The sequence below is a fragment of the Anas platyrhynchos genome, chromosome 2 (genome assembly GCF_047663525.1).
Source record: "Anas platyrhynchos isolate ZD024472 breed Pekin duck chromosome 2, IASCAAS_PekinDuck_T2T, whole genome shotgun sequence".
NCBI classification, from domain to species: domain Eukaryota; kingdom Metazoa; phylum Chordata; class Aves; order Anseriformes; family Anatidae; genus Anas; species Anas platyrhynchos.
In genome coordinates, this window is record NC_092588.1 from 93,405,274 (window position 1) to 93,431,108 (window position 25,835).

The following is a 25,835-nucleotide window of genomic DNA, read 5'->3' on the forward strand; positions in this document are numbered from 1 at the left end:
GAGCAACATTTTTTTTTCTGTAGGATAATCTGTAGAGATGACATGCAAGACAAAATCAACACACCTTGACTCTCAAACTGTGGTTTATGGTCTGATCTAACCTGCAAGAAATAATTGTTTTTCCTTCTGCCACTAATCTTTCACTAGTTCTTCGTAATACTCTGTTATGAACCACTGGAGCTGAACAAACTCTGGAAAACTCATTACATAAAGCAGAAATGAATAGTACATTTTGCTGTGTTTGTTGTTGTTGTTATTGTTTGTTTTTTTTTTTTTTTTTTTTTTTTTCTTTTAGCTCTTGGAACTGACAGTGATCTTTCAGCTGTCAGCTGTCTAAACCAGGCACAAAGACAGAGAAAGGAGAAGCAGAACTACCCCTTCTAGGACAAGCTAGCTCTGTTAGTCTGGCTTAGGTGTTGCTGAGAACAGTTTTCCAAGATGCAGCTGTAGAAGAATGTTATTTTTTGGTGGTTGTTGTTGTTTTTGTTTGGTTAGTTTTTGTTTTGTTTCTTAAGGCAGACAAACAAATTTGATTTAGGAAAACTGAGGATCACCTGCATAAATATTTCTGTAACTGATTTTGTGAAGAAGGATCAAAATTTACACCAAGCAACATTTTAGAGGGAGTGGCTCAAGGATACTATAATATGAGTAAGTCAGTGCTAGGAAGATTCAAGATAGCAGAAGGTATTAATCATTAGAGTTCTCCTAAAAGGCAAGAGCAGTATAGAATTCCCAAAAATGGGATTACCCTTTTGATTTTTAATCCATTTTTATCACTGATAGTGTATATACATTTTTCATAATAAGCAGATCTATTTCAAGAGACCTTAGAGTTCAGATAGTTTCTCATAAATTCATATGTACTGATGTCAGATTTGTCTGGCTCATTTTGTCACTCTACCCTTGTTAAACATGGCATACTTCTTCAAGTGTGATCTGGTTACAGCATGCTCAGTTTATATCTAATCACTTCTCTGGGCAAAACTTGATATCATATATGTAGATTTTTAGAATAGTCACAGAATTAATTCATAGTAATACTCCTTCACTTTTTATTGAAATATCACTGTCCAGTGTGGGAAACGCTGTTCTTTTGGTATTTTTCTCAGAGATGATTTAAAACAGTATGTCTTATTTTTTCAAAAGAGCTGGTACTAGAATATTTGTAATGTCTGTTTTGATCAGGATCTCATTTAATTGGCTTTGTTTTTTTTCCCCCTATTTTTGTTTCCCATGTTTTTGTGACAAATTTGGAAGGTGGTGCTATGTATTAACTTACTGTAAAACACTAAAAGTGTAGTATGGATGTTTCTTGATAATTCTGCTTCAGTTCAATAATGGAGTTGCAACACAAGCTTTGGAGTTCTTCCTGACTTGATAAAATTTCTCCAGATTCATGACATTAATCTCAAAAAAGGAATTGAAGACACAGTACTGTTTTGAATATCATGTATTTTATTATTTTTTTTCTGTTTAGGAACAGCTTCTGAAGATGGTAAGAAAATATTTTGTTAGAACAGCTAATATTTTCAGCTTCATATTTCCATTGATACAAATTAAGCTTTGAAAGTAGAATGTGGTCTTTCTGGGGCTTTGTGGAGATTCATAACTTCAGATAGCTTATGCATCTAATACTTGGTTGTCATAGTATTTTAAAAATTCTTTTGCTTTTATTTTAATTCTGAAGTACTCATCTGCAATAGAAGTGTAATTGCTTAACATTTTCAGTGTGAAAATATAGGAGCTTTATAGGTCTTTATTTTTTTTTAAAGCAAATTCTGTCACAAAAATTCATCAAATGTGCTTATGCTCTGGGAAGCAAGTGCTGCTATTCCTCATTTCGTAGAGACTTGGTAATTAATTTTCAATGTGATGTTAATGTTTAAACCTGTCATTAGTGAATGGATGGAGAGATTCGATGTGAGTGAACTCTTTTGCCTTACAAATGCAAAAATTGTTGTTTTTACTTTGAAATTGAACCGGGTTACAATTGGTAATTTCACATAGCAGTGAAATAGTGGCACTCTGTATTCCCATGTTTTTGGGCCAAATTCTGAACAAAGTTACATGCCTTGCAGTCTCAGCATTTCGTGGGAAAACATTACCATTGCATGGGGATAACTAGTAGAGTTTGGACTAGTTCGTTTAACTAGTCTTGCTAACAGATTGTTTTCTAGTAGTTTAGTGAATAACCTCCTTTATCCTGATTCTCTTCTTATAGACTCTCATCTATGGCTATTCCCTCTACTTGGATGAATATTATTAACTTGGTTGGTCTCCAAATTCTGGTGTGGAAAGCTTAAAGAGGCTAGAACTAAATAACAGTCTGTCAACCTAATTATTATGGGTCAAACATTGACTCTCTGTGTCTAGAAAACATTTTAATTATGCCGTTTGTAAAAGTGGATTACTTGCTGAGCTAGATCCATTTTGCACAAGCTTTTTGGGTTTCATTTATGAAACTTTGAAGAAGTATGGTTAGCATTGTGTGTTTGTTTTCTTTTTGTTTGTTTTTTTTTTTTTTACTGTTTTGAGAGGTTGGCATAGGAAACAGTACAGAACTCTACTAGGTGTTTTTTTCCTTTTTTTTTTTTTTTATGAATAATCCTTTGGTTTCTTATAACTCATATAACTCATCCAACAAGGGTCTTCCTAACCTTGTTAATTCCACCAGACTCACTAAACATAGTGGAATATGGCTAAAAATGCAGAAAGATTTAACCCTGAGATAAGATCGTTTGGCATACTGGAGAGAAGTGAATTCATTGTTTTAGTTGTTCTTCCTCAGCTCTTCTATCTGTTGAGAGGAGTAGTATTCTTTATATCATGCTGACACTTATATGTACTTAAATGTACTTAGACTTTGCAAATTGCTGTAAACAAATGGATTGGAAAATCCAGCAGAAGTCACTATGACCAAAGCCAAGAAGACAGTAGAATCCCCAGTAATAGGAAAGCTAGTATTCAGGTTTATAAAAAGAATACTGAAGCTAAGAAGAAGCCTGAGAACCCTATTTGACAGATATCAAATGAATCTTGACAGATGATCAAGATTCATTTTGTGGTTGATGATAGCAAAAGTAGAATTACAGCCAAAAGTAATTATGAGAGGACTGTATCTGCTACATTAGTGGATATATTGCCTATTGTATTTCACGCTTTTCCCTTTTTATAATGTAATCAACGTATTTATACAGGAATCGAGATCTAATTCAGCACGTTTAAATGGTAATGTGTAAATTGTTTACTGAAGCATGTAGCATTAGAAGTATTTTGATCCCTCAACTCTGAAGTCTTTCAAGGTGTTCAAATATCTACTAATTATCCCAAGTGAACTTTCACCAGTTATGTTGTGCTTTGTTTTTATGTACAGAAACATAAGAAAATATTAGTAAATGCTACCAATGCTTTGCTTTCTACATTGCTGTGGAAAAACTCATTTAATGCAAATTTTATTTTATAGGTCGTGTACGAACAAAGCTTTCAACACCGTCTGTTGGTATTGGAAACTCTAAAACAGATTCCAGAGGACGGAGTAGAACCAAAGTGGTCTCTCAGTCTCAGCGTATGTATTTTCTGTTTCTCAGATATATTTGATAAAGAGGCCAAATGCTTAAGCATATATTCATTGACCAATGGCTACAGTCAAAGTTTAAAAAAAAAACAAAACAAAAAAAAAGCTACATACTGAGTTGTTGTTCTATGCCTTAGGTTCTTCATCGCCAGAGAAAAATGAAGGTATTTTTTCAGTGTTTTGGGTCAGTGGTATTTGCATGCTTTTCTGATTCATGTTGTTTTTCTCTGGGCAAAATACTAGGCTAGGTCTTAGTTTGCCAGTTCAATTAGATAAAGTAACAGGAAATGAAACTCTGTCCTCAATTATAACTTCTCAACATTCTTCCCTCCTTCCCACCCCCCTGCCACCCAACGCACAATACCAGTAAACATCTGTGTCAGTTACATATTCTACATTGACAAGTAATACAGAAAATTGGGTAGGCTGAATGGTGCCTTCAATGTTAGCTTTAAAACCTAATCTTTCATTTTTCAAAAAGTCTTACTTATTCAGCCAGAAATGCCAGTTTTTATTTTAGGCTAGGCTCTAGCTCTTGGGTGTATACTCATTTTTGGTATTGCAGACATTACCTATACTTAATTATTCTTTGGAGTAAAAAACACTAAACCCTGACTTCATAATCGATTCTTTAGCTTGCATTGAAATAAGAAGTTTGAAACAAACACCATATTGTACATCAGCTGATCCACAACAGTTTTCTGTGTGTGCTTAGAAACCAAACCAAATGCAAAATTTCTGATCTAGTTGAGCAGTCTGTTGTTAATTAAAAAGACCCGACTGCTTCACATTCTTTGGTGCTGGCTGACCTATAGTAATCTGTTCATGTTATCTGATGTCTGCAGCAGATGTCTTCTGACTAACCTACCTGTAGTTTTCAGACTTCCTTCATCTCATTTAGTGAAATGCATTGAGCATCTTTTAATTAAATGAAATGCAATGTAATCAATGAAAGAAAAAGAAACTAATGATAAAATTTAAGTAAATTAACCAATCCTATAGTTTGACAAGACAAATGTTATAAAGCTAGTAAGTTATATGGGCTTTGAATTTTGTAATTATTTTTGCCATGACTAACAATATCAACTTTACTTTAATAAACCCCCTTAATTCTGTGTTTAATGGCAGAAATGTTTATGTTAGAGTACTTCCCATTCAGTTTTGCATTATAGACTTCGTTTTCCATAAATTACAGTTGGATTAAATCTGCTCCAATGCTTGCATTTTTTGTGAAATAAAATTTTCGGAAAATCTGAACTATTAAGTATAAAACAACAAAACAATTTCCAGTAACAGAAATTCTCCTTAAGTAAACTTCTGCACAGTTATCTAATCCCACAATTGTTTGTAGGATGAGAGCTTGAAAATAAAACTTAGTTATTACCTGTAACAAAGGTTGTGAAAGACTTGTTTTATTTCAGGATTAAGATAACTAAACCATATCATAAGCGAAGAATATTTGAATTAATAATGTAGGGACCAAGAAGGCTGGAAGTCTTATTAAATCCCATTAGGAAAAGTAGTGAGCAATACCTGCAATGCTCTTTTTGTTGGGATTAAGAAAGATGGGAAATAAGCTTTTTGAAAATATACTTGTAGTTTGAAGAAATTTGATAAATTCTTAAGGTATTTGATAAACTGTTGGTGGGGGCAGATGTTACATTTATCATACGAGAAGTTTTAGGTTACTATTTAAATGTCGTGTCACATTAAACTAACTTTTGATCAGGGAAGCAACCTGAAGCTTTCCTTTTTTTTTTTTTTTTTTTTTTTTTAAGAAAATTCATTTTTCCACAGTATCAGTGTCTAAAGAGATAAGCTGAATTGATATTGAAATAACTAGGTGTGTGTGTGTCTACGTAGATGATGATGTGTAAAGTTAAATATATGAATAGAGCTCTTTTAATTCAGAGCATTTTGTCACTGCTTCTGTTCAGAACGGATGCCTTCAGTTTAGCTCATTATAACCTGTAAGTGGGGGAGAACAAAATTCTGAGATGTTTTAAGGAAGATAAACAGGGCAAATACAAACGGACAGGTGAGGAGAATTGTCAGGCACTGTATACCTGCTTATACCTGCTGTTTGGGTGTTGCTTCTTTATGTAAATGAAAAATTTAACGGCATTTTGGGGAGCAAGATTCATGATGATTCCATACACACACACGGGATTATTTTTTCTCCTCTACTTATAGTAGGAGAACAATTTCATATTAGATTTAAGCTTATATTTCTTAAACAAACAAAAAGCTACTGTCACACAGACCCTTATATAAAATTAGGGTTAAAACTATTCCGTGTTTTTGTTCAAAGGTCGTTAAGTGAAAGACTTGCAAATCAGAATGATTTGCAGAAGATACTTTTTGTAACAGAAAATAAATGTGCATACAATATGTATTCCATAATTTTAACTTTATCCATGGAAAAAATTGTTCAATTTTTTCCTTCCTATTTTCTGTTTGCTTGCCAGGTAATTCAGCAAGGCATGCTAAAATTTTATTACAGTCTTCATTCAGAAAAAGAATGAAATTTCTGAATGGAAACATTCTTTCTTTTAGACATCAAATAAATTATGAGAGAGGAAAACCCAGAATTATATGCAAGTCTTTTTCAGATGTGCCATTGTGAAAGTTTTTTTTTTTTTTGTCATCAACGTCACTTGTAACTCAGCTCTTTTACTGTCTGTCTTAAAAATACGTTTTGGCCTTGTTGTGTATTTTTTGTTCAGCGGTTGAATTTTTTGAACTTCTTTGGCAACTTAGTATTCTTTTAAAGTAACTTGAAGGCTACATTTTCATGTTTAATTGAAATGTAATTCTTCAGTATTACCCAGTTATTGATTAGAAAGCTGAAGAATTGTAATTTGCTTGTGCAGCTTTGCTTCATCTGCTTTGTACATAGCATCTGAGCTTAGTTCTTCAATTGTGGAAGCTACTTAAAAGCACTGCTTTAGCATAACTCCCTTGCAGCTTTTTTTCCTGTCTGAAATGACTAAAGCTTTCTTATTTCCATTTGCCATCCATTTTAAAATCTGCTGTGCTCCCTCCCTCTTCATGGATTATAAACCCCTACCCTAATCCTGCCTTTACACTTGTTCAGGATCACAGTCTGCTAACCCCATTGGTGGTAAGAGTCTACAGAATTTGTGTATAAATCATTGTTTGATCACCTGTTTTATGTATCTCATTTTAAGGACCCTATTCAGCAGAAATTCTTGCTTGCTTTTTTCCATATGCTGCTCTTATCTAATGTGATGCAATTTTTATTTAGAAGGCAGTAGGGTTGGAAGGGTTTTGTCATTTTGTAATTCCATTTTAGAAGCTGTGCTTTTTATAGTTAGCTTTAATTTTTTTAGATCCACTGTTGATGGTAATATTGACAACAGTATGCCAATGCAGTTGTTGTTAGAATAATGTTTTCAGGTTATTTTCATGTGTTTTCATATGTTTCAGCTGTATTTGGTTTACGTAGGCAGTAGTGGTACACTTTGCAAGTCAGATTTTAAACAAAAGGTGGAATAATGAAAGTTTGCATTCCATCAGCATATTTTGACAAGAGCAAGTTTTCAAATTTCTGACCTATCAAAGAAAATCTTCTAAAAGTCTCTGGGACAGTGGAAACTTTATCTAATGGTTTCATTGGATTAGAGATAAGTATTGGTGAGTGAGAAGAAGGCATAATAGTTTGAAGTTCAAGTTTCATAAAGAAACTGCCAGACCCTTAACTTTTGCAGACCATGGCAATTTTATAGATTTTTGTTGTTGTTGTTGTTCAGGATAGAAGCTATGCTTGATTTTCCCAGGCTGTATAAAACTTTATCGTTTCTGCTGAATAGGTCCATAGCTTGGAAAAGGACATTTTGCTAAATAACCACATTGAGTTTGAATTCAAACAATGAATCTGAAAGTATATGCATGGTATCTTGTTCTAGTTTTCTCCCTTCCACCCAGCATATGTTTTGTTTTGTTTGGGATTTTGTTTCATTTCCCGTATAGTTAAGCTTTAACAAACTTGTACCTTTTTTTTTTTAAACATGCCTCATAAGAAGTATCCTGTGAAATTTACTTGAGATTGTTGCGTGTTAAAATTACAGATTTGATAGCATAGCTGTAGTCATATGGTTGGATTATGTGATTATTTTTAAAAGTTGAATGGAATGTTTGTATGTAATTAAACTTTGGTTAAAATTACGTTTCGATATGTCTATTTGGTCAGACTTAAATACCGCAGCTGGATATATGAGTACATTTATATCAACTTGTTGTATAAATTGGTCAAAGAAGAATGGATTGTTCGTTAGGGCTTAGAACTGAAATTTTCTGCAACTGAAATACCAAAGGATGGAGATAACCTAGGGGTCATTGACCAGTTTCTCATAGTGGGTATGCTATGTTGAAGTAAATAATTACAGTACTTCAGAATGTACAATTTTGATAAACTGTAAGCTATAAAAAAAAAAACAAACACAAGTGCTTAAATAGAATGTTTTGATCAATTTTTTTAGCTTGTTTTAGCTTAGTTAACAGTTTTCTTTGAATTTGTGGAGTAACCTCCACAGAAATCAACGTGAATATTTCAATTGTCTTCAGGGACATTTTAGTTAGCTTCTCAAAGAGTAGTGCTTGAAGAACACGTGCTTTTAAGAAGCATGGAAGAAAAGCTTATATGTTAAGAAAATTATACCTATTTTTATTAAAGTACTGTTGGTATTGGAAAAGCTGGAATAATGATGAAGTCACTGGTTTAAAGTTGTTCCCTTTAGCCTTCTAGATGTTCTTTTTATTTTTAATAGAAAATGTGATTAGTGAGACCATGCAACTTAAAAAATAAATAAAATAAAAATACACCAATGTACATGTCAGGGACATTGGAACTATTAACAAAAATAGAAAATAATGTTTGTGGTTTTTTGAGCATACCTATTGATAATTGTGTCTACTTTGTATGTAGTGCTATAAGAATTTGTCCAGGGGGACCAGGATTTTATATTTCACATTTTTACCTTGTAAGTTTTGTCAGACCATTTCAGTATACCACCACTTCCCTGCTAATGTGTGTTTTGTTTTTGTTTGTTTGTTTTTTTTTAAATCTTGGGTGTTTGTTTGTTTTTTTATCTTTTATGCTGTTACTTACATTCATTCATTTTACCTTCAGCTGGCAGTAGATCTGGATCTCCTGGAAGAGTTTTGACAACAACCACACTTTCTACTATGAACACAGGGGTTCAGAGAGTGTTAGTGAATCCTGCAACCGCACAAAAACGAAGCAAAATCCCACGAAGTCAGGGATGCAGTAGAGAAGCTAGTCCTTCTCGATTGTCAGTAGGTAAGAATTGATAAATAACTTGTTTTCTTCATAGACCTTTTTGCTTTACGTGCTAGATAACTACAGCTTGCATTTAATTACGGGTAGTTGGTAAAATTAGAATACATATAGACAAAAACGTAAAACATGCATGGATGCTGAGACTAGTAATTGATACACAAGACAGTTTTTAAAATTTAAGCTGAGAGTTTTGTGCTGTCAAAATGCAGTAGTTACTCTCTTTCTCCTCAATTTCTTCCTTCTCTCTTTCGTCTCCTTTCTTCTTAATTCCCTCTCCCCAAAGTATTACATCCTCTAAATGAAAGTGCTACCATTTTGAAAAGATTTTCTTTACAACTTCTGTGTCCTCTGGATATGTGTGCATGTGTATATACTTTCATGGTACAAAAATTAATGTCATGCTTCCTAACTCTCACAGTATAGCCTGATTGCACTTTAATACACTTTATTGAAAAACATTTTTTGATTTCAGAGGTATTGCTGCTGTTCTTTATTTTTATCTTGTGTTTTTTGTTTGTTTGTTTTTTTTACCCCAGCTATAATGTCTTTACATTTTTCATCTTAAGAAAGCTGAAGTTTTCATTTGCATTACTGTTGATTGGATTATTTTTCATTGCTTATTTACTCTGACTTTTTTGAGGTGTTTCAACCATTCTGTAAAGAGTTGGGAAATCCACTTTTTTAGCTGTACAAAGAAATAGTTTAATTGAACTGGCTATGCTTAATGTTAATTTAGCACAATTAAGAAAGTGTGTGGAAACAGTTAATACCTAAATGCAACATAATCATAAGTGCCTTTTCTTAGAAATACATCTTTGATCTTTCTGGAAAACAGAATTGCATTAAAACTGCAACTTTTCTTATGTCTTCTCCCTTCTGTGCTGCTGTTTGTCTGTACCCTGAATCATACTAGCACGAGGCAGCCGCATTCCTCGGCCTAGTGTGAGTCAGGGGTGCAGTCGGGAGGCCAGCCGTGAAAGTAGCAGGGACACAAGTCCTGTCCGCTCTTTTCCACCCCTTGGTAAGTACTAAGAGCCCCTTGTTGTGCATGGCTGCCTTTGCACTTCATTATTTGCACCTAATGAATCCACGCCTCCTCCATTAGCCTGTAACGGGCCACCATGATTTTCCATTCTTTTGGCTCGCTCACCATTTACTTTGATGGAGAATTGACCGATGTGTGAATGGGTTGTACACCTCAAAATTAAATGCTTTGCTGGTATTAGCCTTACCTTAAATCAAAGAGCTTGGAAAGATGTGTGATTTATAGCACTTAGGTTTTTTTTGAAAGGTCATTTTTGCTTTTGGAAAGTTTTTTGAAATTGTTTCTCTTTGTTAGAGTATTTATTGTTTGGATACAGTTAAAGGACTTGACCAACTAGAATACAATTTGGCTGTCATCTTCCACCTTTCCCTGCATCAACAAGTAGGATCTGTTAATGCTCAAAACTACTCCCTAGTCAATGAACTGTCTTGGTGCATATGAAGAAAATCTGCTTCATTTTATGTTGTCCTAGCAATACTATCATCACAGTATTCTGTAGGGGAAAAATTAAAATTACACTTTATTTTGCTTATAGAGTGAGTAAATGTAGTGATGCAGGTAAGGGACCATTCTGCTGAAGAGTTGTGTTCTAAGGCTGCTTTTAGTTTCCTAAAAAGGAACAGGGCAAGTAGTGAAGTCCTTATCCAAGCAGATGAACCAAAGTACAGTTCTGCAGTCTATTTTTAATCAGAGTAGAAAAAGTGCTAAGTAATTGAACCATGTTGCTATATAGGGAAGAAAAGAGGACTTGTAAACTTCTAACATTCATGCACACAATATAGCTATTTTTTGTCTTCATTCCTAGAGCTGCTGTAAGCAAAAGTTTTCTTTACAGTTAAGTGCTTCAGTTTATTGGCCTGATACTTAAAAGGTTTTGTAGACCTGTCATGCTGGCGTCCATTTCTGAAACATGAATAGGCATGGGAAAGTTTTAACATGCTTCTGACTGAAGATTAGGGAAACCTCTCATCTCCATGTATTTTTGTCCAGGTTGCTGCAAAATTCATAGCAAACTTTTGATGAAAGTATTTTAAGTGCTAGATTTTTTTTTTATTGTTTCAGTAATACAGAACTCTGTTTCCGAAACTGATCTTTTTTCTTATTGATGTTACCTTTCATTTAATCTTAAATATGAATCCTTTTTTTCAAGTGAAGTTTGCGGTTTAGGGTGTAACGATTCCAGTCTTTAAGTTTATTCTGAAACAAGTGAATCTTAGGTTTTTATCTCAAATTTAAGCACCTGACTGTCCTCTTAATTAGCATTGGATATCTTTATGTAAAGGCAGCATGCTTCCTGTCAGCCATAGTTTCACTGGAAAAGCATGGGTTAATTGAATGAAGGCTGTTTCAAGAACTAATGCTGATTTACCCAGATGCTATTTATTTGGGAAATTCAATTAAAAGTAGATGTTTTGCAGGATCCATTAACAAATCTATCTTTTACTAAAGCACAGCTGCTGCACTGTAGTGCAGAACACATGCACTACAGAAACGGATCTTTCCTTGCTACTTTTGCTACCCTACAGCTTGAATTCAATTTCATGCATGTGACATCTGATTTACATTAGATTTTTCTGATCAAATACTGTTAATAAATAAATAAATCTGTATCAAACATAATAGTGTTAGCTAATGGGTCATTGGGATGGATGCTACTTGAGATTTTATTTTTATAGATGGAATTTAATTTTTGTGTTAGATATCAGAACAAGTACTTGTACAAATACAATATGTTGAATTGTCTGATAACATAGAGAATACAAAGGAGTAACTATATGAGTTCAGAGCTCAAAATAAAATAAAAAGCTATATCTGGAACAAATGATTCTATCTACTTAATGGATTTCAAATTCCATTCAGTGTTTTGTTGGACTGGTTTTGTCTTATGGGATATTATTGATTTCTGTAAAAGAAAAAAAAATATTTTCAAGAGTACAAGTAGAAGATGAAAAAAGCAAATTCAACTCAGTATCTGTAGCTGGAAACAGTTGCATAAAGCAAATTCAACTCAGTATCTGTAGCTGGAAACAGTTGCATGTAGAATTGGAGGGGAGGAAATGTCACCTGTATTGTCTGTTTCTCAGGATTTTTTTTATTAGAAATGCTAAGCCCTTTGGAGCATTGTTATCTAGTTGCTTTTCTGTCTGAAGTGTTTCTATAATCTCACATCTTAATATAGGACTACAAAGTGAGAGATAACAGCCACTCGTGAGAAGCGAGGGATTGGTAATTTATATGGAAGTACCAGTTTTCTCGTACATCTGGCAGATATTAAACACCAGGCCAGTAAAAATTCGATATTGTAGTCAAGAAATAAACTGTTATTTTGAGTCCTATTATTGGTTCATCTTAAAATAAAATTTAAAAGTAAATACTTCCACAGTTTCTGGTGTTTGAGAGGTACAAAGAGTATTCTTGAAAATTTTCTTTGGAAAGAGATAATTTGATCCAGTAGAGCTTCATAGCAATGTCTTAAAAATTTGCCTAGCATAATTCAAATGCGTATGGAGACAAGATCATCTTGAATTATTTGCTTATTATTTTTTAATTGTACCTTTTATTTTCAGAGCTTGTTGATGGGAAAATAAGGGAAAGGTTTATCCCATTGTTGCTTGTACTTCAAACTCTATCAGTCTTGATGCATTTGTTTTTATATGCTCTGTCCTGTCTCCTTTTCCATGCTGAGATGTATGTTTTAAAGAACCAAGTACTCTATAAAGTGTTATTTGCAAAATGAAGTTCCCCAGCTAAACAACTGCATGCAGGCTTAGCTTGGCATAAGATACATTTCTATACTTTTATATAAGAAGCTGGGAACTTAAAGAGAAAAAAGCAGTGTTGTTTGTGGGACCTTTACACGGCTCAGAATCAATTTGTAGTTCACTCAAATTAAAAGTATGTGCTTTCCCAAATGTGATTTGGTCCGTGTCAGGGTTTTCTGATTCAAATCAGAGACTTTTATTAAATTGTGTATGTTAATCAGAGTAAAGGATGATTCATTGAATTCCTGGTTTCTATTTTCACTACTTTATGTATCCAGAAGGCATAAAATATTTGCATTTACAGTTCTTTATTAAATTGTTATATCTGGGGTTTGTGTCATTTTGGTTGGACACTTGAATTCTGTTAAATTTTGCAAAGCAAATTTCATTTATGTGATAGTGAAGTTCTAACTTAAGTGAACTGAATAAAGAAGATGACTTGTTTAAAAACGTTAATTTTGCTTGGTTTAAGAAAAAACATTAGCAATAGTGATTCAACTTTTTTAGAATCTGTAAAAGGCCATTTTTATTCAAGTGTCAGAAGAAAAAGGGTTCTTCGTTGTATTCAGAAGTTATTAAGGATCTTTGATTCCAACTTTCCATAACTTCAAAGAATTGTCTTGAGCCATACTAACTAACATTTCAATTTCACATTTTACTTAAAAGAAAACAAATGTAAAATGTTAATTACATTACATTTAAAATTTTAATTAAAATTGAATCATTTTAACTTTCATCTGCAAATTGGTGATTTTTAACTGAGGCTGGCTTATCTGCACATATGCAAGAACTCAAGCTAGTACCAATTGTCAACTGCCAGCAAGTTTGTGTGGTAGTCACTCATTGTGGATTACATTGTTTGATATATGAGTTCTCTCTCTCTAACTTGAACATGTAGAATTGAGTTACTTCTGCAATGGAAAAACGATATCAGTGGAACTTTTTAGGTATTCCTGAAGAATCTGATAGTGTGTGTGTGTGTGAGTGTGTACCTACACATTTTTTTCTTTGAACTTAAATATACTTTTGATCTGCTTTGAATCATTTAAAAAATGCATTAAATGTCCAACATACATAAATTTATCTGTACTACGTAATTGAAGAACTTTTCTGAAGCTTTCTTTCCTTCTGTGTAATGCTCAGTTTCTTGTTCTAAAGCTGAATATATTTGAAAAATACTCTTTTATTCTTTTAAGCAAGTATTGCAGCACTTTGATTCCATGGTAATAGATAGGGTTTTATATGATCCTGTTATTGCAGCTTCCAGACATCACTCCAGATCCACTGGTGCCCTCTACACTCCTGATGTTTATGGGGCTACAGGTGAAGGATGAGTACATTTTGCTATCATCTGTGCAGTCATCCTGGATGTTTTTTCCCCACCCACTTGGTTATGTTCATAGTTCAGTTTTAAAAAGCATATAATTTACATTAATTTGATTTCTGTGGTTTTAATAATCCAGATAGATGTATATGTGCTGCTAGATTTTCTCTCCACCTCCATGACCCAATGTTAATTCTTTTCTTCCCTAACAACAATCACTTTATTTTTACTTGCAGGATTTCTAATTTTCCATTTATTTTTTTTTCAGTATTTGTAGAGCATCCTTTGTGCATGTAGTTTTCTAATCAGTATTCTTTGTAGCCTCTCTATTGTAATTGCTTTCTTTTTAAATGAAAATAAAAACCCAAAATGAAGATGTTCAACAAACAAAAAATACCAAAATGGCCAGCACCAGATTATTTTAGTTAAAACCACTGGCTTGTCATGTTTTTGCTTCTGTGATATTGGAATAGAATCTTCATGTATGACTCTTGGTTTTTATTTCATTCGTACATTTTGCTGATATCTTTAGGGGTGCAGAATTAAAATAGCTAGTATTTTAGCCTATACATAATTAATAGAAGCATAAACCAAATGCTTTTCTTCTGCTTGGGTTTTTTTTTGTTGTTGTTTTTTTTGTGGTGTTAATATTCTGTGTTCCAATTCTAACTGAAATGTTTATATATTCATTTTTGTTGTTGTTATAACAGGTACCAGCTTTGGAATTAGTCAGTCGAGTAGATTGTCATCATCAGTTAGTGCTATGCGAGTTCTGAACACAGGTTCTGATGTGGAAGAGGCAGTAGCAGATGCCTTGGTAAGAATCTTGCACTTACCTTGTGTAGGATACACTGTTAAAATAATTGGTGTCTGTATGCTGAAGCATGCAAAAGAACTTTGTTATTTTATTGCCTTTAAGTGTGTGGGGTGAGGAAGGAGGGAGGGGAAGAAACAGAATTGCTAGAGATGCAAAGTATTGGAATTTTTATTCCATACAAAAATTTTTATTCCATCTAGTCTTAGAAAAGTCTTTTGAGAAACATGACTTTTCCATGGCAGGCAGGAAATGGTCTTGGGCTGTTCTATTGGAGTAGCTTAAGAAGCCACTCGTGCAGGAAGCCCTAATAAGCAGTATCCCACAACAGCTACACGAACTTCTGTATATGTTGAAGTTGGTAGGCTTCTCAGAGCTGGGGATGATGAGAGCTAAAAGTACACTGGAATTCCATTTAAAGTTGTTCTGATAACATAACAAGGTTTGGTTTCTGTTTTCAAAATGTTGCTGAGAATTTCAAGCTAGTTATGTCATTCTCAGTCTTAATGTTACTGTTTTTCAAAGGGATCTCTTTAGCTCCTTCTTCACCTCCTTGTCCCAGTTAGCCTAAGTGGAAGCATGTCATGTATCTTGTTTTTCTGATAACGACACCAGCAAGCTGAAATCTTCAAATAATTTAAAATATTGATGCTTTGAATTCTCTACTTTTTTATCGTGTATTGTTTGCTATTTGCATGGCATTATACATACATACGTACCTGTTACAAAGCTTCCAGAATTCTTTAAGGAATTTGTTGTTGCTCTATTATAATAGAAAGATTATTTGGAACATCAGTGGGGAAAAAAACTACAAATTAGACTCTAATGAATGTAAGTGTTGCAGGCAGGTATGATTGGACTTAGAGAGAAAATTTGAAGGGAAAAAGAATCTGAAGAACTCAGTCATGTTCACAGTCTGCCAGTTTGTTGATTTCCTGGCTAATACTGTCGTCTTGACACATTAGCTTAAAATTTGTGTGCCTTCACAGGCAGAGAGATCTGTGAAATCTTGGTCATGGCCACAAGTCACGGTGTATTTGATCAATGGAGTTTACCCTTTTTGATAGCATGAACTTGAAAAACATTTTCAGCAGAGATCTAGAATGCTAATTACTGAACTGGAACTCATTCTAGATTGTCTAGATTTTTTGTTGTTGTTGTTTTTTAAGGGTGCAATGAAGAAGAAATCTATGGGATATTTAATGTTTCTAGCTACAATTAGAAAAATCTATGTAAGATTTATCCACGTTGATGTTACATGATGAGTATCTGTAGTACTTTCAGGAGTTCATAGCTTATTCAGATTTAGCTTGATGAAGAATATAGTAGGAAATCAGTAATAAATTGAGGAGAAACTCATGATTCTAATGACTGCTCTTGAGACTTGAATGTGCCTTGCTTGGAAGCAATGAGGTCTGTTCACAGAAACTTGTTTGTATTACCTGGATGCAGAATAGCATGATGCTTATAGACGTGCTAGAGGAAAATTAGTTTAGGTATATGTGTTTTAGCTAGAATCTAGGAAGGATCAAGACGAGCAAAATTAGATTACTGTAGTATTATCATGGCTGGTTGCCTGTAATACTCTACATATACAAGTTGTCCTGTGCAAATGGTTCCATTTAGACGGAAAACTGGTTATGAAAATGTACCTCTTGTTTAGACTAAAGCTCCTGTTCAGAGTTCTGTTTTTAAAATATATCTGTCAGGATGCTATAATCTACAGTATAAAAATCAAAGATTCTGGATTGCTTTGGTACTTGTGATTTTTATCCCTTTATTTATTCTCTTATGCGTATATGGATACATGCATTGTTGACAGTAAGCTTACATAAACAGTATGTATTGAGGTATCCTTTAAGCTATTCAGCCAGCAAAAGTAACCCAGTGCAAATGGTAATTAAGGGGAAAATGACCAGTATTACTTCTGCTTCTTTGAACATGTAATGGGATTGGATTTTTAACTACTTGCTTCAACTTCAGAGTTTGAATGGCAGAGTTACTTTGCTGTGGTTTGTGTTTTTCATTTTAGGATGAACAGTATGTTTTTCCTCTGGCCTTTGTTTTATGTTTAGTTTTGTTGGCTTGTTCTTGTTTTTAAAGTGTTTGGGACTTTGCATTATACAATTAAATTGTGTAGGACATTTTCAAAACTTATTTCTGTAGTTATTGTTGCAATGACAACTTAAATATTTTAGATATCAATGCTAAACATAAAGAGATGGAGCAGTATACGGAAATACAAAGTTTAAATGAAAGTTTCATGATTAGCAGTTGGCTGAAAGTTTCATGATTAGCAGTTGGCTGTACATGTCAAGTCTTCATGCTCAGATATTACTGCATAAGAGAAAGATTTTGACAGAGAAGTCTTTGTGAACAACAAGAGGATGATATGAAATATTTTCCTGGAAATTGAATCTTAGCAAAGTTTTTATTGATAATGTATGATACACCAATCAGATATGGCGAGCAGAGTCAAATTTGCAAAAGATTATGTTTTCCAATGCAGCTAGTTTAATAGTCACAGTGCTGCTGTGCCTTACCTTCCTGTTCTCAATTTCTGTTTCTTTTCAATAATTTACTGCTGTCAGCTCTTAGGAGACATGCGGACTAAGGTATAGAAATTATTTTCCTTCTTCAGTAGTTTAATTTTACTATTAACATGTTCGATTCAAAAGTAAGTTAAAATGAGAAAATATGGTTTTAGACCTGATTCTTACATTTACATGTGTAAAGTTAAGCGCAATAACTAACTTTCAATACAACCTTTTTGTCATCCTATCATGCAATTTTATGGATTTTCACAAATAAACTTTAAGCTGAACGTTTCATCAAATGTATGTCTTCTTTCCATTTGCTTTGCTTTTGTATTTGGAATTCTACACAAGCCTTACCCTGTTAAAATGTTTTTATTATCTTGCTTTGAACTGCTGGACAGTTGGAGTCATTTGTCAGTGCAGGGCTTGTACTGATTATTGAAAGTGTAGGTGTTCCTGCTGATAAATGTATATGTATAATTTCTTTGAAAATCAGTATTAATGTGGGGTCTTTCTGAACAATAGAAGAAGCCTGTGCGAAGAAGATATGAGTCTTACGGGATGTACTCAGATGATGATGCCAACAGTGATGCATCAAGTGCCTGTTCAGAAAGGTCCTACAGCTCTAGGAATGGAAGCATACCAACATATATGAGACAGACAGAAGATGTGGCTGAAGTTCTAAATCGCTGTGCTAGCTCCAACTGGTCAGAGAGGAAAGAAGGCCTTCTAGGCCTGCAAAATTTATTAAAGAACCAGAGAACTTTAAGGTAAGAAAACGTATTAGTAGAAAAATCTTTATTTTGAAGTTGATGAAAGGCAAGGAAGGTAAAAGAGGAGGCTAATGTTCTGAGGAATGTGGAAAGTTGGGAAGAGGGGAAGAAGGGTATCTTACTCTCAGGAAGTCTGAGAGTAAGAATGGGGGAGAAAGGAGGAAACTGGTGTCCATTCTTGGTTACTAGGGCATGGAATCTGTTTAAAAAGCTTAGCTTAAGAAAGGGAATTAAAAACCAATAGAGTTCTTACAACACAGAAGATTTTCAAAGTGGTTGCATCTAGTAGTGATGACAGACGTCTTATTCAGTAGGTTATTTATTCAGAAGAAACTGTTACTGGCTAGCTACTAAGAATGTCTTTTTCATGACCTCCTCTGTTACAGTAGTCAGGAGTGCGAATTCAAAATGACCTTTGCTCTGTTTTAGTATGTGAATTAGATTGATGAGAGATTTTTAGGTTGAAAGTCTATTTTAGACAAAATCATTACATTTTTATTTGTCTTAGAGAAAGTGTTTTTTCTACTTCATTTACTAGATTTTGATCCAGTATTGTTGAATTCACTGATTGCTATGCATTAGTGTACCAGTAGTAGTAGCAGCAGAGTTGACTATTGTATTTTGTCACTTTGACAGCCGTGTTGAATTGAAAAGGCTGTGTGAAATCTTCACAAGAATGTTTGCTGATCCTCACAGTAAGGTATGTTTAGGTTTTCCTTTCTTGCAGTAAAAGTTTGAAAACCTACAGAAGACCAGCTTCAGTAAAATGTCAGCAGCACTTGCACATGTAAAAATTTAACAAACTGTATTCTGTAAGCAGTTAATGGTATCGGATCTGAAACCACTTCATTTGCAGTTTTGATCAAGATAATTTCCACCTTTTGTTGCAAGACAATTGAAATAAAGTGAAGGTTTGTTTCATTAGTTTGGCAGTTTGTGCTCAAAATTTGTAATTTTTTTTAGGAAGTCTTGGTGTTTTTAATGGCAATTTCAATGTAACTAGTGGTTCCCTCTGAAATAGAACACCTAGCTGTAGTAATTTAAAACATAAAGTAGTCTAAATCATATGTGATGAATCTGAACTGTACCAAATATTTTCTTATTTCTTTTTCAAGGTATATATTTTGCTTTGTCATAACTGATAATGTGTTCCTCGAGTTTCACAGATTAGGCTGGCATTTGACACTTGAATAATTTTTTACATCATTGATAATATTGAATATAAGATGGAGCGTATACTGGTGTTTAAAAGAAAATACAATAATTTATTCATTTTACAGTGGTGAAGACCCAGTACAGATGATACAAGGAGTGGAATATGTAGAAAACTTCTGTTTTCTAAAAGCATTTTAAATATTTTTAACTGAGTTACTGCTCTTTGTTTTGTTTTGTTTTACAATTTTTTGTGGGAGATGGGTTACTGTTGCAGCTTGATATATATGTATATAATCTATTGCAATAATTTCCCCTAGCAAAAGGACTGCAAGTGAATATGGAGTTGAACAAAGTTAAAATGATACCATGTAGAAAACAGGCAACTTCATGTTTAGTTTGACGTAGAGGCTTGTATGGAAGAAACCTTATCTTTATGTTGAGTAGAACATATGGCACTTCATGTCCATATTTCAAAACTGATAAAATATTGAAGTTAGAGCCAGAGTAGTTATATCCAAACCATTGGCTTTTCTCAACAGAATCCTGAAAAACAGCTTTGCAATACATATGTTTCAGTCTTCAAGATTCCTCTGATAGAAAACTAAATTCAGAGAGATACAAAATCTTGACAGGTTAACTTAATATTCACCTGCCCGTATTTCTCCTGCTGGAAAATCTGTGACACAGTATATTTTGAAGAAAATCATATTGTGCATAGGAACATAGTATTAAATTGCTCACATACTGCAGAAATCCAGGAGAAACAACTAAAGCCAAGTTGAGGAGTAACCAAAGAAAACACTCCCTTAAAAAGAGTAAAGAAAACTAAATATTGAAATGCTGGCTTCTAAATGAAGTGTAACAAAATTGTGAATAGCACCTTGTCTTGATTTTGGTTGTTTGTTCTTTTGTTAATTAATATAGTAGTTATGCATCTATGAGAACTACCCTGGAGATACTGTTGGGATTACAATATGGGAAGGAGAATGAGAGTGCTCCAAAATACAGTTGTACGTTTCTGAAGAGCACTTTAAATTTTTCATTGGGCCTTTATGAACTATTGCATTCCAGCTGATATTTTTGTTAGTTGGTCATTTTGACATAATATTGCTTTGAGTTCTAAGTTTTGGCCAAGGTGATATTACAGGTGTTAGCACCTATTCTAGTCACTGAAAGCATGCCTGCTTTTTGATGTTGCAAAACCAATAATAATTCATGAATATTATTATCAGGAGGACACCTCCAGTATTAGAGTTCATGAGCTTGTGGATTTTTATTATCACAGAATCATCGCGGTTGGAAGAGACCTCCAAGATCACCTAGTCCAACCTCTGACCTAATGCTAACGAGTCCTCCGCTAAACCATATCACTAAGCTCTACATCTAAACGTCTTTTAAAGACCTCCAGGGATGGTGACTCCACCACTTACATTCCACCACAGCCCATTCCAATGCCTAACAACCCTTTCCATAAAGAAGTTCTTCCTAATATCCAACCTAAACCTCCCCTGATGCAACTTTAGCCCATTCCCCCTCATCCTATCACTAGGCACGTGGGAGAACAGACCAACCCCCACCTCGCTACAGCCTCCTCTAGGGAGTGATAAGGATGCCCCTGAGCCTTCTTTTCTACAGGCTGAACAATCCCAGCTCCCTCAGCCACTCCTCATAAGACTTGTTCTCCAGATCCCTCAGCAGCTTCGTTGCCTTTCTCTGGACTCACTCAAGCACTTCCATGTCCTTCTTGTAGTGAGGAGCCCAAAACTGAACGCAGTACTCGCCAAAACTGAACACAGTACTCGAGATGCGGCCTCACCAGAGCTGAGTACAGGGGACAAATTGCTTCCCAAGCCCTGCTGGCCACACTGTTTCTGATACAAGCCAGGATGCTGTTGGCCTTCTTGGCCACCTGAGCACACTGCTGGCTCATATTCAGCCGACTATCAACCAATACTCCCAGGTCCTTCTCTGCCTGGCAGCTTTCCAACCTTTCATCTCCCAGCCTGTAGCTCTGCTTGGGGTTATTGCGCCCATGGTGTGCAGGACCTGACACTTGGCCTTGTGGAACTTCATGCAGTTGGCCTCAGCCCATCGGTGCAGCCTATCCAGATCCTCCTGCAGAGCCCTCCTGCCCTCGAGCAGATCGACACACACACCTAACTTGGTGTCATCTGCAAACTTACTGAGGGTGCACTCGATCTGCTCATCCAGATCATCGATAAAGATATTAAAGAGAACTGGCCCCAGTACTGAGCCCTGGGGGATGCCACTGGTGACCGGCCTCCAACTGGGTTTAACTCCATTCACCACAACTCTTTGGGCCCGGCTATCCAGCCAGTTTTTAACCCAACGAAGTGTACGCTAGTCCATGCCATGAGCAGCCAACACACACATTGCTGCACAAATTCAATTTTAGAATCCTTTAAAATCTTGTCGTCAGTTGTCCATAGAAAGTATTCTTTCATCATGTCTGTGGTTTTTGTTTGTGTTTGTTTTTGATTTCTTTTTTGCTTTTGTTTCTTTTTAAAGGTTTCTTTTAACATGATAGGTAGACGTAGGGAATTGCTTGGAAAAAGTCATGTAATTTGTGAGAGAGAATGGGAAAATGATTTGAAGGACATACCAAGTACTTATAAAATAGTTCCAATATCCCAATAAAATTACTAAATTTGTTATAAAAGCTTTGAAATACCTTGTTTTGTTTTGTTTTATATTCCATACAGGAACTTTGTATTGATGGCCACTAATTTGTGTGTTTTTATCTTTTTCCCTTTTTTTGTTTTTGTTCTGTTGTTTTGTTTTGTTTTGCATGCTGTCCCCTGTGTTGGAACTCTCTTTAGAGAGTAAGTTGGTTCAGTATTTGTTGGAAGCCTAACCTTATTTGCATGAATGTGCAATTAACCCTTTTTCTCTATTTTTCTTTCCCAAAGAGTTCATGCAGTGTCAAGCCTTTTGCAATCATAAAATGCTATATACAATTATGTAAACTGTGTGGTAAAGTTTTGAGATGTGCTTTATCTACTAATTAACTGACATGGTTTGGTTATGCATTCCTGCTTTATATTGTTGTGGTGGTTGGCACATCTGAAATAATTCTCTTTAATAGTAGATAGTTACAATTATTTTCATATCTGTTTATTCCACTATCAAATTATTTATTAAGAGCTCGAGCTTTAGATGCTTGATTTAAGTTTTAAGTTGCATCATAAAAAATGAAAACTGCAAAAATCATAGTACCTCCATACACTGTTCAGAGTATAGGCAGTTGAGTTCCATTTTCCATTCCAAATTCATCTGTCACCTTAAATGCTCTTACGGCATTTTGTATTCTTCATGCTTTGGCTGAGATAAAAAGCCATGATTCAGGTTGGTGTGGTGTTTTTATACAGCACAATGATTTGCTTCATTTCACTTTTCTGCTGGCAATCATTGTGGTAAACCTAACATCAAATGAAATTTGAAAAGAAAATTGAGTCGTCAGTTATGAGTATTTTTACCACCAAAAACATCAGCACAAGATCTTTAGGGTACTTTTGCCGTAGTGATTCATAATTCACTACCTAATGATTTCACTTGAAACCACTTTACTTGTTTAAAGTATCATAGGGAGTCTACATTACACCATCAAATAGGATGTTGTAACAGGTTTGTTCAGCTTACACATTTCAATGAAATTGGTGTGTGCATTGCAGTATGCAAACTTTAAGATACAGGTACAGTTTCTAAGTTCTGCGAAGCTAAATAATTTAAATAAAATTGGAAGACTTCCAGGGTAATCTTTATGCTACCAGATCTTTTTGTTTCCCTGAATTCTGTATGTTTTCCCAAAATTTTAGGACTGTTAAATCCAAAGACAGTCATAACAAAATACAGAAGGTACTCTTTGCTTTGGTTTTACCTAGCTCTTATAATTGTACCTGCTGCTTGTTTGTCCACAAAGTGGTATATAGTTTCAGTTCAGCCAAAGGCCAATCATGATGGGCTCTATATTGGATAGGGTTTGTATTGTTTTGTTTCTAATACATTTTTACAGCTTTTAAGGTGTCTATAGATTTCCTCTGATCTTTTCAGATTCTCTCAGGATCGTGTATTTATTACTCTTCTAATGTAAAATTTGAGGCACTTTTTAAGATAACTCTGTTGATTTTGATTTTCCAATTTGGGTGAGTTTACTTACTCTGGAAGTTACTTACATTGGAAGTTAGATCTAATTCCCTCAGTGATGAAGGCATGCAGCAGCATGTTTCATCCCCTCAAGTCAGTGTTGTGGTGTCTGCAGCCATGTGAGCTGCGATCACAGTTGGGGATTGTCTACTCTTATGAACAGCAGCAGAATATGGCCATGCCACAAGCCAGATAAGCTGCAGGAGGATGTGGTGTTCCAGTCCTTCCTCTGCAGCAGCTATTTCCAGTCTTGAACCTATGTCAAATATACTCGAGGCAATATGTCTCCAGCCTTCTTTGTATCGTAACAATAGCGTTGCTTCTGTGCCCAGCTATTTGCTGGAGCAAGAGCGTAAGTCAGTTGCAAAGACACCATTTCCAGCCCAAACACCTGTTTTTTGTGTCAGAGAAGTGGGAGTCATGGACTACACTGGTATAGAGCAATACACATCCTGATCTCACCATAAATCTAGGGCATAAAAAAAAACAAACAAAAGAACATGAAATTAGTGAGAGATACTAAAAAGGCTTTTGAAACAAAGTTGTCTATTATGCCTTTCTTCACCACTTCACTCTTAAAAAGCTCTTCATCATCATCTCATTGATGAAACTGCTATAGACGTTAATACACATCTTTTTTTTTCTTTTCTTTTTTTTTTAAACTGAATACTTTTCAGTTTTGTTTGTTGGAAAGAATACAACACACGATGTTTCTGGAAGACTGTAGCATTTAAACACCTGTCAAGCCAAAATCTGTTATGGCTTTTTTCCCAACTCTGGTGAACAGTTTTGTGTTTGGATATCCACAGTAGCAAGAGATTTTTGTTCTTTTTCACAAATGTTTTATGTCAAGGAATTGGACAGCTTTCATGATCTTGCAGTATTTAGCAATGCAGATATTTGCAATGAAGATTCTGTTAAAACACTATAGCAGCTTTTTTGGTTTTAGACGGAAAGTGTTTTTGTAGTCTTTGAGGAGTATCCACTTAATGATAAAACTTGAAGGTTAAACAAAAAAAAAAAGAGAAGTTTTACTGAAAAAAATGAGGTTGCGCCAGCCATCACAGTAAGCATTTCTTTTCTTGACAATACTGCATGGAATACCTAATTGTCAAACTTCTACAGAAGTCGGCTAATGTTTCCAATGTACTTTTGTATCCAATTAAAAAGCAAAACAGATTTTTTTTTTCCTGCTTGGCTGCAAAGCACTGCCTTTCTCTGCCTCTGATTCCGTTACTGCTGCTTCTTTGTTTGTAAGGTCAGCATATGTCTGTCTTTTCCTCTTTTGCCCCATCCTACCCTCTTTCCTTCTTCTTCTACCTTGTAGGTGTTCAGTATGTTTTTGGAGACACTGGTGGACTTCATCCAGGTCCATAAAGAAGATCTGCAGGACTGGCTATTTGTACTGCTTACACAGCTATTGAAGAAAATGGGTGCTGATTTGCTTGGGTCTGTACAAGCAAAAGTTCAGAAGGCACTTGATGTCACAAGGTAATGAGTTCAGAAGGAGAAAAAAAAGCAGGGGGAGGAACCCACCTCAGGCTATTCCCAACATGGTTTGTCTGTATGTACATGCATGTACATTCTGTGTCATTCTTGGAAATATACGGAGCTAACAACAGATCATGAAACCTCAGTAAACATTGCTGCTGAAGTGTTTTGGTTTCCTAAATGTGTATTAACTCAAAGGATTTGATCCTTTAATGCTCAGTAATTAACATGATACTACTTGTCTGATTCCAAAATGTGCATCGTGTATGTTTATTGTCTTGCTTGTTTAGTTATGCACTGATAGCTTTCGAATTATTATTTTTTCATTTTGATACTAAAATATTTTTTGCAGTATTCAGGCATTTAAGGATTTAGCAAATCCATTATTGCCATGTTCTCCCTTCACTTTCCCCAAAATTTTCTAACGTTCAAAGCATTCTGAAGTGATTTTGGGGGCCATCAAGCAGCTTATCCTAGTCCAGCTTTATTCCCAAATTTAAGTTTCATTTTTAACTAGAATTGGCAAAGATCTGGAAGCTACTTCTCATCCTTTATTCTCTGAAGAATGGGACAGTCTGAACCTCTGCTGAACCTATTCATATGGCAGATTTCCTGTGCAATCTGACAAAGGTTATGGTGGGCATTGAATAGAGAGAGAAAGTATGATCTTTTTTGCTGCTGCAGCAGAGGCCTAGAAGGTAATACCAGAGTGAGGAATGGTGGAGAGCAGAGGCAGATAGAAGGGGAGGATGGTTCGCAGAAGCATACAGGAGGAGTGTTGTGTAAATGCTAACAGTACTAGTGCGTTATAGTTTTGGGATTGTTGGAATTGCATACATTTGGAATCAGAATTCTGCAGGATCATCCCTT

At 34.9% G+C, this 25,835-nt stretch overlaps 1 protein-coding gene across 41 annotated transcripts in view; it reads left to right on the forward strand.

The window, feature by feature from the left end:
- Positions 1-25,835, forward strand: part of CLASP2 (cytoplasmic linker associated protein 2) — a 170,537-nt gene that overhangs the window by 119,455 nt on the left and 25,247 nt on the right. For 9 of the 41 annotated variants that reach the window (XM_072033163.1, XM_072033162.1, XM_072033147.1 and 6 more), the window contains 11 exons: positions 1,481-1,498; positions 3,467-3,568; positions 3,715-3,741; positions 8,730-8,900; positions 9,814-9,921; positions 13,968-14,030; positions 14,742-14,848; positions 17,437-17,460; positions 17,908-18,152; positions 18,792-18,855; positions 24,802-24,965. In XM_072033163.1, the coding sequence (XP_071889264.1) occupies positions 1,481-1,498; positions 3,467-3,568; positions 3,715-3,741; positions 8,730-8,900; positions 9,814-9,921; positions 13,968-14,030; positions 14,742-14,848; positions 17,437-17,460; positions 17,908-18,152; positions 18,792-18,855; positions 24,802-24,965 (1,093 nt within the window). Of the gene's footprint in view, positions 1-1,480; positions 1,499-3,466; positions 3,569-3,714; positions 3,742-6,674; positions 6,702-8,729; positions 8,901-9,813; positions 9,922-13,967; positions 14,031-14,741; positions 14,849-17,436; positions 17,461-17,907; positions 18,153-18,791; positions 18,856-24,801; positions 24,966-25,835 lie in introns of all 41 variants that reach the window. The other 32 variants (XM_072033151.1, XM_027451515.3, XM_072033169.1 and 29 more) reach the window with 14 other exon arrangements.